This window comes from Nyctibius grandis, chromosome 2 (assembly GCF_013368605.1).
Source record: "Nyctibius grandis isolate bNycGra1 chromosome 2, bNycGra1.pri, whole genome shotgun sequence".
NCBI lineage: Eukaryota > Metazoa > Chordata > Aves > Nyctibiiformes > Nyctibiidae > Nyctibius > Nyctibius grandis.
The window spans coordinates 36598407-36608643 of NC_090659.1; the positions used below are offsets into that span (position 1 = coordinate 36598407).

A 10237-nucleotide genomic window follows, 5' to 3' on the forward strand; every position below is an offset into this window, starting at 1 on the left:
GCCGCTCGGGACGCCCATTGAGGCTACCGCCCGGCAGCGGGCAGGTAGCCAGGAGGGCGCCAAGCGCATGCGTAACCGCTGCGCCGGACGCCTGCGCAGAGGCGGCGCTGCCGGAAGGCGGCGAGGCCGCCCGCGCGCCAGGGGGCGCTGTGTGTCGGGTCGGCGCTAGCGGCCGGAACGCACGAGTCAGCCGCAGCCCCGGCCCCGGTCCTGCCGCGCGAGGAGCCGCCGCCGATCCGCCCGCCTCCGCCCCGCGGGAGCCGCCTGCAGCCCCAACCGCCGCCCCTGCCCGCAGCCCCTCCGCGGCGGAGCGCCCGGCGCCATGCCCAAGAATAAAGGTGAGGCGCCCTCCCCTCCGCCGGGCCTTCTGCCGCGGCTCGACCCTTCGCCGTAGCGACGAGGCCGGGCCCGGGCGCGGCCGCGTTGGGGAGGCCCCGGGACGCTCTCCCGCCCGCTGCCGCTTCTCACGTGGGAGCCGCCGCGGCCTGGTGCCCGCGAGTGGGGCGGGGAGGAGGCGGAGGAGCCCTCCCGCCCACTCCGCCGTGCCGGCGGGTCCCCCGGGCCGGTTCCCCCTCCCTGCTCCCGGCCCTTCTCGGACGCGAGTCCCGGCCTGGCCCCGGTCGTACGCGGCCCGGCGGCGTGTGGGAGGCCTCTGAGGCCTGGCCGGTCGGGAGGAGGAGGCCCTGGCGGGGCTTGGCTGTCAGGGGCAGCCCTGCTCGGAGCCCCTCGGGGGCGGCCGCCGAGGAAGCGGCGGGGTGTGCGTGCCCGTCCGTGCGCTCGCTGGGGACTGCTGCTTCTCCCCTTTTCCCCTACCCCTACCTGCTTGAAGGAAAAGGAGAAGGAGTGAGAGGGAGGGAACAGCAGCACTTTAATAGGGGGGAAGTGTGATCTGCTCTTCTGCGTTTCCATGAAGAGCACTTAATCCTGTTGCCACTTGTGTGCCTTTTAAAAAGAGTATCTTCACGTGGAGCATAAGCTTTCTTCCGAGTATTTCGGGGATTTCAGCACTGCAATAACCCCCTAAGTTATTCTGCTTTTTGAGGGTTACGTGCATAAGGTTATCCCATTATTATTTATGAGGTATTTAGTAGCAGCAGTCACAAAACTGAACATTGTGATCTTGTGCAAATCCCTGCTGAAGGCTACTGTCACTCCAGAGCAACAGGATATCTTAAACAGTGGAGGCTCTAATCTTCTAATTACTATGTTAGCACTCAGTTAAAAATTTAGAGCTAAAAATGTTAAAAGCAACCAAAAAACCTAAATCGGGATAAGATACTCAAAACAGCCATATAGAGAACAAGCACAGAAATCCCCATGAGCCTGATTATTTCGTTCACTGTATTCGCAGACAGTAACACATGCTCTTTTTCCACCCTTTTTAATTTAGGCAAAGGAGGTAAAAATAGGCGACGAGGTAAGAATGAGAATGAATCAGAAAAAAGAGAACTGGTGTTCAAGGAAGACGGGCAAGGTGAGTTTTTAACTATTACAGCAGTGTCATTGTTTGCAGTTACATACTGTAAGTGACATACATTAGAAATTGATACACAAAGTAAACATCTGGATGTCTGAGAAATACAAAGTTATTGTGGAATAAAGAGAGGTATTCTTACTGGAGTTGTATTTGAATTCTAAATGACATGTTGAGTGTAGGAGGAAGACATTAGGAAAAGGGAGATTTTAGACAGCTTCACCACCTAAGAACGAAGCTTGCCTCTCCTTGACCTTACTGTGATGCTGTGTGTAATACAGTGTGTATGTAAACATTCCCTAAAAATCCCTTGAGTTGCTCTGTGTGAGGGTCTATAAGCAGCTACCTTAGCTGATGTAGTTCGGTGTTGCCAGTAGTTGTTTGTTGTCTCTTGGATGCACAGTCCAGCTTTCTGTTTTATACCAACTGTAACGTTTCTTGGATCCTTCGATGAGCTCTCTGAAGTCACTGACCTGGCAGAACAGTACATCTCACTGTTATTCCGCTGTCCCCTGATGATTTCGTTGAATTGGCTCCTGGATTGGGATGTCTAACAAGTATTAAACCCGGAGCAATAGGCAAGGTCCTTACTTGGGTGTTGTTAGGTAGAGTCAGCCATGGGAGTGTTCAGCTGGAGGGTGATGACTAGGATTCCCCTCTCCCTCTGCTTTTTGGTGACAGTGATCTCCCTTCCCTTTTGCCTTACCCTGTCTTGTGTGTCACACTCTTGTGATTGCTTACATATATGTGAGTACTTGCCTAGTGACCAACTAATTAGTTGGTTTGTTAGAAATACAGGAAAGGTATCTTAAATCACTGCAAAAGAAGTGACCATGGAACTAATTTTCTAAGCTCTTTCTGTTATTCTGTGACAGTTGTAAGCAAGAAAGGAATTGATTTTGATGCACCTATAAAACTTAAAATCCTTTTCAACTCCCAGACAAAATCTACTTAATGAAACATTATTCTCAGTTATTAATACTCTCATGTGGTTTGTTGAACTGTCTAGCTTGTGCTAAGGAAAGATTTTAGAATATTGAAATACAGCTCCAGCTAATTGAGAATTTTTTTTTTTCTGGCAAGTATGGGCAGTCAGATAATGTTATAATTCTTACTATATATATTTTTTAATATAATAATGAAAATACTATAAAATTTTTATTTTAATAATAATAATGTTTTAATTCTTACAAACTTTATTCTTTTTAGATTTTTAGTTAAATGGTAATACTTTATGCTGCAAACTTTAATAGTGTGTGTGAAGTACTTCAGTAGTGATTTCTGGAGCTCAGTGAGGGAAGGAGATTAAATACAAGGTGAGAGGTTGAGAGTGGGTGTTGGAGAGAAGCTTCATAGTTTTCAGCTGAAGCCTGGTACTTGCCTTTCAGACAGTTTCTCGGAACACATCCTTTCAAGAACAGCATTTTTTTCCGCAGAGCCTCTGCAGAAGGGATTCGGAGTATCAGTGGGGTGTGCAGGATGTGCCGCTTTCTCCTCTTCCCTCAATGATAGCACAAGATTTTATCCGTTAGGACGGGCACTGTGATGCTGTCATAAACTTTCAAACTCTGAAAATTATCTGTAGTAAGCATTTCAGAGGGAACAAAAGCATGGATACAACCAAGAATGAGCAGTGTTTGAAAATGTTAACATCAACAATGATACAAAAACTGTGATACATTCAGCAGCCTGTGTGGCAAATCGAACCTCCTCGCAGCTGTTCATGCTTGATAAAATGTTACAGCAAATTCTGGTTACAGTGACAAAAGTTACTGGTTGTTTCATGAAGCTGTGTTTGTTTAGAAGTTTTGCTATATGTTACTCTCTCTTTCAGAATATGCTCAGGTGATCAAGATGTTAGGCAATGGAAGACTGGAGGCGTTATGTTTTGACGGTGTGAAGAGGTTATGTCATATTAGAGGGAAACTAAGAAAAAAGGTAATTCTGAAGCATTGCAATAGAGAACAGTGGCATTGTGCATGATACATCATTGTAAAAATTTACGTATGTAGCTCATTACAAAAGTTGATATTTCTACTGTACTTAATATCTTAAACTTCTGGTTTGATAGTAAACTAGTTCTGTTTGTATTGCTGGCACAAAAATGGGCAGTCTTTGGGTTTTGAGGGAAGCTCAGAGTTGAAGGGCTGCTTTTGGATATGTGTATTTCGGGGGAGATTTTTTTGGCTGTTTATGAAATACTAATTTTTCATATTGTAGAAACTTATATGTATATGAAATATTAAAAAGCTCCCTAATTGTAGATGGGGAACTTGATAACTGTTTGAAAAATCAGTGTGTTATATCTGAGACTAGATCAGTGCTTAGCTTAGCAGGAGAACTTCTGTTACCATGAAGATTGACAACCAGCACAGGAAAATAAAGGTGCAAAAGGGTTGTACAAAGCCACCTTTCTTGTATGCTATTTCTCAAAACCAGTAAGAATCACAGTTTGATACCCCACTTAGTTTGATCTGTGAAGGAACTGAATAATTATGGTCATCTTCTCACTGGGTGACTTATCTGAGAATAGTTCAATAAGGGCAGTTTTGGAAAGATTCTTTATAACTTCCCACAGACACCTCAGATGCCATCATTTCATTCTCTGCTTCATCAGTTTCCAAAATATTTTTGTGAAAAGGTGATCAGCAAAAGTTTGTACCTTCAGGGAAGCCAGATGTATGTGTTTGCAGTCTTGACTTTGCCATCTTTGGATGGTGTCCCCTCTTGCCCTTGTCAGATGTTACAGCTTTCTGTCCTCTGCTGGTGTATGGTACGGAGGAGGTCCTCTCAGATAGTCTGTTCCCAATAAAAACAGATGTTCACTGCATTCATTCTGGATTGTTCCACCTGTCTGGTTTTGGAGCCCAGTGAATGCACATATCTTGGTATCAGCGTGAGCCCTGCTAGCTGCCTGCAATACACTGTCAGAAGGTAATGGAGGATGTACATAGATAAGTGCTAGGTGCTGCAGAATTTATTTCTTGCTACAGAAAGCGTCATTTATCTATTGCTCATGTCTAAAAGAAAGGAAATGTCAACTGAAATATATTTCATCTCCAAAAAAATCAAGCTGATGTGGCATAGAACTCTCTTGTGCATTTAAATTAGCATGGCCTGTTTTGCAGGCTTCTGGCTTTGGTTTGACTGATTAGCATAGTCAGTTACTAGAAACAACTCCACTCATTTTCTTGTGCTCTTCACTGCACTTGCCCATCACCCTCTTCATGAGGTTTTCTTTCCATTTTGCCCTTATGGAGCTCAGTTCACAGAGTGGTGGCTTGATGCATTATTTCTATTTTCAAAGTTATCACTTAATGACCACCCTGTTGGCTAGAAGCTCTTCAAAGTTTGATTTACCTTAGTAATAGCACATAACATGTGAAATAATATATCTATGAGTATTTATGACCTTGGTTTTGCTGTTAAAATATGAAATTGGATATTTCCAGTTTACTGGCTAGAAACTGAAAATGGTGGCTGTAGTGAAATGTTTCGTGTCTCTCAGTAAACCTAAATGTGCTGTTTGACTCGTGCTATACAAAAAAAAGTTGAATTCCTGCGATATAACATACGTTTTCTCTTTCAGGTTTGGATAAATACATCTGATATTATATTGGTTGGCTTAAGAGACTACCAGGTAAAAAATCGGTGTAATTTGCCAATGAAGAATATCTTACAAACAGCTTTATTTATGTTAAATTGCAGGAGGCATTGTGAGGAAATTCCCATTTAACTTTCTTTGAATTTATATGTAGTTATGCTAAATCATGACTTTTAGTTTCCTTGTATTACAGAAAGATTGTCATGAGTAGATGACAAATCCTGGTTCAACTTGTTCTTCTAAATTATACCCTGAGACTTTGTGAATGAAGGTGCTTACTGGCATCACACCTGACCTTTTTTTTCCAGGTGTAGCTGTTTGATGCTTGGATCCTGTGATAGAAGGGAGATTGAGCCAAGCACCAAACATTTTATTCTGATAATCAGAATTTTTAGTAATCAGAATTTTGGAGCCTTAATGTTTAGGCTTTTACCTTAAGAGACCAATTGATCAGTGATTAGTTTCTACTTAAATTTCCAAAAATGGAGTAGCGTAATTTTACCTAATGTAGATGTTAATGGAGAACAGTTGTCAAATTTTCATTAGGTAAATGCTTTTCCATGAATGTTAGTGTTGTGTCATCAGTTGTTTGAAGATATTCTGCTTCTGAAACGTACATTAGAGTTGTAAAACATTTAAGATATTAAACTACTTAAAACTAGGTGGTTTTGACACTTTCTGACTGACCACCAAACACCTCCCTATGTGTGTTCTCTGAAGAAAGATTAATTTCAAAGGCATGAAACTGAACTTCTCAAGTTACTTATAATAGGAGAAAATTAAGTTATCACCCAGAAGGAATGAAGGTATTCTACAAATGAGCATTTTTTACTTCCCATTTAAAGGAACTGGAGGGGAAGGAGGGGCAAGATATTCTTCTATAAATAATATAGGTGTTATTCTTCTATAAATGATATAGGTGTTACTAGTCTGCCAAGGTTAATAGGGAGGTTTTTTTCTTCATAGATGGCTAATACGTTCTAACAAATTCTTATTTAGGATAACAAGGCTGATGTTATTCTAAAGTACAATGCAGATGAAGCCAGAAGTCTGAAAGCATATGGGGAGCTTCCAGAACATGGTAAGAATCTTGTCACTTCAAATTGGAAGTTCATACTGGAGAAGAATATTTAATCTATCTTGACTTGGTGTGAGTGTACTCCTTAACTTCTCTAAATTCCTTTTTAGCTAAAATCAATGAAACAGACACATTTGGTCCTGGTGATGATGATGAAATCCAGTTTGATGATATTGGAGATGATGATGAAGATATTGATGATGTAAGTAGTAAACATATTTTGTGTCATATGCTTGAAACTGTCATCTTTGGCAGTAAGCTGTTTTCCCTTCTTTTAGAGAAAGGAAAATAATACACGGATGGTCAGAATAGCTCACCTTCTCAGGGACTGCTTCAGAAAGTGGTGTGGATGTATGCATGCCAGCTGTCTGTGCTCTCTTCAGTCCTACAATCATCCTCTAGTTGACCTCTAAGCAAATACTATACTTAGTGTCATACTATTAAAATGTACATGGAGAGCAGTCTTCTCATTACCCTTAAGATGCCTAAAAGAGCATCGAAGTCATTTGACCCCAAAGACCTAGAGTTACGTAGCAGCGTCCATTCAACCAAGTGTGTGTGTGTACATATATAGATGTGTGCATGTGAGTGCACGAGGAGTTGCAGTTAATGCGAGTTGATCATACATCCATGGATGTAGCTGGGTATGTTCATATTGAAGGAACTGAACGTAGCCCTCAGTACTGCTCTCTGAAGTGTAAGGTCCTGCCAACAAGCTCTTGATGGAAAGCAAAGTAAATGATATAGGAAGGTTCAGCAGACTAGTAGGATTTCCTTGCATCCCATGCACAGCAGGCCAGAAAGACCTCTCGGGGAGCAGGCACAAAGACTGGTGGGTCAGCTCCTGTGCCGTGTAGGGCAGCTGTGGCCACTTCAGTCAAGGCAGGGAGAGCCATAAACTACTGATGCGAACTGCACTGGGCATCAACTGCTGGAACAGGTCACAGGTTAAGTAGGCGTTCTGTGGAACGCTATGAACATGTGTGGGTTTTACCTTTCTGATTCCTCTGTAGTTCTAACATGCTCGCTATCTAATAATAACTACAGAAATAATTGATGGATTTGTGTTTTTAAAAAAAAAAAGACTTCATTTTTGTTTACATAAAAATCATAAAAAGCTGCATCTTAGTAGTTACTAAAGTTGACTGTGATCCTGAATTTACAGGTTATCACAATCAGTTGTGTTACTGTGTATCACTAAGCTGTAGTAACTGACTATGCACACTCTTAAATTGTAGTAGTAAGATTGTTATAATTTAAATTATGTAGTAAATTGCAGAAGTAGAATCTGCTGTGAAATGTTTTCTAAGATGGTGCACTTTATTTTGCAGTTGAGAGATGAATGCATGCAGGGTCAACTGGCTGAGAGGTTAAGTAGTAACTTACTGAGCCAGTGAGTTAACTTAATTGGATAGACTGTTCTAAGTATATTATTTTGTTTTAATTCTTCATCTTTTTAGTCCTCTCTCTCTCTGAGCTGGTCATATGACTAATTCTCTTTAAATGCTTACATTATTTTGACTTTTTTGAGGTTCTCAATATATAATGCATTAGATCAAATATTTTGAAAATATCAAAATCTTGATGAATTTTTCTTCAGACTTTTGAAAATTGCACTTTGGACCTGTCAGTGGCTGAGCTTACTGAAGATTTAGCTTACTGAAGCTAGGAACGCTGTCTAGTACTGCATGCTTTTAGTAGTGAAGCTGTTCTAAGATTCAAAGTGATAAGTAGCTGTAGGAATACTGAAAGAACAAAATTTGCAAACTAATGGATCTTTCTGTGGGATAATGTGTTTGAGTGAGCAGCTATGATTGTTTTTAAGCTTCTGTCAGCTGTGCAACATAATACTAATGTCATGCTTTAAGAAAGGAAAAGACATAAAGAGATAAAATGTGAATAACCTCTCTAAGGATCATCCTAGTCTACCTAGAATGAGGTGCAGCTCCCAAGGTCATAGTTAACATGAAAGAGTTGGTGGAACCTTTCCTTTGTTGTTTATGTCAGAAGAATGGTTAGAAAACCAATCATTTTGCTTCCAAATTAATTTGGATAGTCACTACTTCGGGAAGTTACCCTTAAACTCAGTTTTGTTTTCATTTTTGAGAATCGTGGGCTAATTTGTCTGTACTACTTACCCGTAATTATATTGGCAGAATTGCTCGCCGCATAACTAGTATTGTAACTGTGGTGGTGGAGACATAAGAGGAGAGTAATTGTTCACATGTTAAGAAAACGGGTTATGAGCTGAGGCAAAAACAGGAGTGTACTGAGTTCAGGAAGTTTCCTGTTGAACCATAAAAATAGCTTGAAGACAAAGTTGCTTGATGAAAAATGCATGTGAATTAAATAGATGGTGTGGTGTTTTTGCTTTTCAGATCTAATTTGGAACAGAGGTTTACATTCCGACTTTTTTCCTCCAAGGATTGTTCTACATTGATATTTTGATTATTTTTTGGGTGAAGTCCCTTTCTTTAAGAAGACTGAAAATTCTCAGTAAAGAGTGTAGTTTGTTACATCAAAAGGATTTATTTTCAATGATTGTTTTAAAGTATTTATATTTCTTTAGAAATGGATAATGCTGGATTATCACAAAGGTTCAATGAAAAGCCACAAATATTTTGTCTCTTCACCAATTAGAGCTTTTACCTCTGGATGTAAGTGAGATACAGTGACATGGGCTGTAAAAGACTGCATTTTTCCCCTCTTCTGCTTTCATCACTACAATTCCAGTTAAACTTGTATTTTGAAATAAAAATTGTTTACCCTGTAATTATGATGAATTTTGATTAAATACAAATACCCAGTTCGGATTAGTATCAAATCATACTATGCAGTGTCTGTCGTTATACCCCTTGCCTTGATGTTAACTTTAAAAAGATTTTGATAATATAAAAGGAAGGCAGAAATCTGCATTTAAATTCATAATGCATGATGAATCTGCTTTTCATGTCTAGTAGCATGCTGCTATTTTTATACTGATTTTGATAATTAAAAACACTCATTCTTTCAAAGATGTAAATTTGCCACAGTGGAGGGGTAGGGAAGAAGTAAAGATAAAAAGTAAGCAGCATCTCAAAATTGCAGTTGTTAAAAACTGTCTTGTATGCATAGCTCTTCTGTGTTGTATCGTCGAGCTGTAGTTGCAGAAGATGAACACTGGGTGGCACCCAACTTAGCAGGGATACATTAATACAGAACATTAACAGTTGGGTTTGTACTGAAAAATACGTAAAATAGTTTTTCCCCAAAGTAAATGCTTAACATTCTTGATATGTTAAACATGTAGAATATTTTTACATTATAGAAAGGGTTATGTTAAGAGTAGAGTTTTATTTTAATCTTAAATTCCATACATTGTAAGGTACAACATTAAAGCTTATGTGAACTTTGAATAACAATATAAATGGAAAAAATAAATTTGTGTCAAACGTGGGAAAAGAATCTTTTCATCCAGAATAAATCAGTGAAACAAACCAATGGAAAGATTCTTCTCCACCTCAGACTGGAGGATTCAGTTGAGAAGCTGAATAAAGACTAACATCATCATGCAAATATTATTTTGTGGTAGCCTTAGTTTCTTTGTCTTCAATTATGTATTTAACAACTCTGAAAGCAGGTTAATGGAAAACTTCCTTTTGTGCCATAAAAATCTGATTCTTGACACTTGTATTCGTTATACAGTCTGTTTGGTATGATGTAAAGTGACTGCCCCAATAGATAAAAACAAAATGGCTTTAAATATGGAGTGGCCTCATTGCTTTACATGATTTTTAAGGAGTTCTGTGCTAGATTTGAACTTCCAGAGCTTTTGCGAAAATGTCTTCTCTTTTACTTTTTTCTTTCATTATAGTGTCTATTTTCCCTGCATGGATCTGGTATCTTATTCTAGGGATAATGTTTTCTTAATATTAAGTAATTTTGCCAAGTGTTTCATGGATTTTGAATATTTGTTGTGAAAACTTGGGAAATATTGGGAAAAGATACTACCAACATAGCATTCTTACTCCACTGATCTTAAAGTATATGAATTTACTGTCTTTGTATGCTTACAAGGTTCAATTGTGAAACAACATCAATG

General features: G+C 39.9%; 1 protein-coding gene across 1 annotated transcript; it reads left to right on the forward strand.

The window, feature by feature from the left end:
• The first annotated feature begins 174 nt into the window (after positions 1-174).
• On the forward strand, positions 175-9898 carry EIF1AX (eukaryotic translation initiation factor 1A X-linked). Its single transcript, XM_068421980.1, has 7 exons — positions 175-338; positions 1391-1474; positions 3309-3412; positions 5064-5114; positions 6078-6159; positions 6267-6358; positions 8535-9898. Exons 1-7 carry the CDS (start codon positions 323-325, stop codon positions 8538-8540), a joined length of 435 nt encoding a protein of 144 aa, XP_068278081.1. The 5' UTR covers positions 175-322; the 3' UTR covers positions 8541-9898.
• The last annotated feature ends 339 nt before the right edge of the window (positions 9899-10237 follow it).

What these genes read in the sequence shown, in the direction of transcription:
- EIF1AX (XM_068421980.1), top strand. An exon ending in GTTCAAGGAAGACGGGCAAG is followed by an intron (nt 1,475 to 3,308) that starts GTGAGTTTTTAA and finishes TCTCTCTTTCAG; the next exon opens with AATATGCTCAGGTGATCAAG. An exon ending in TTGGCTTAAGAGACTACCAG is followed by an intron (nt 5,115 to 6,077) that starts GTAAAAAATCGG and finishes ATTCTTATTTAG; the next exon opens with GATAACAAGGCTGATGTTAT.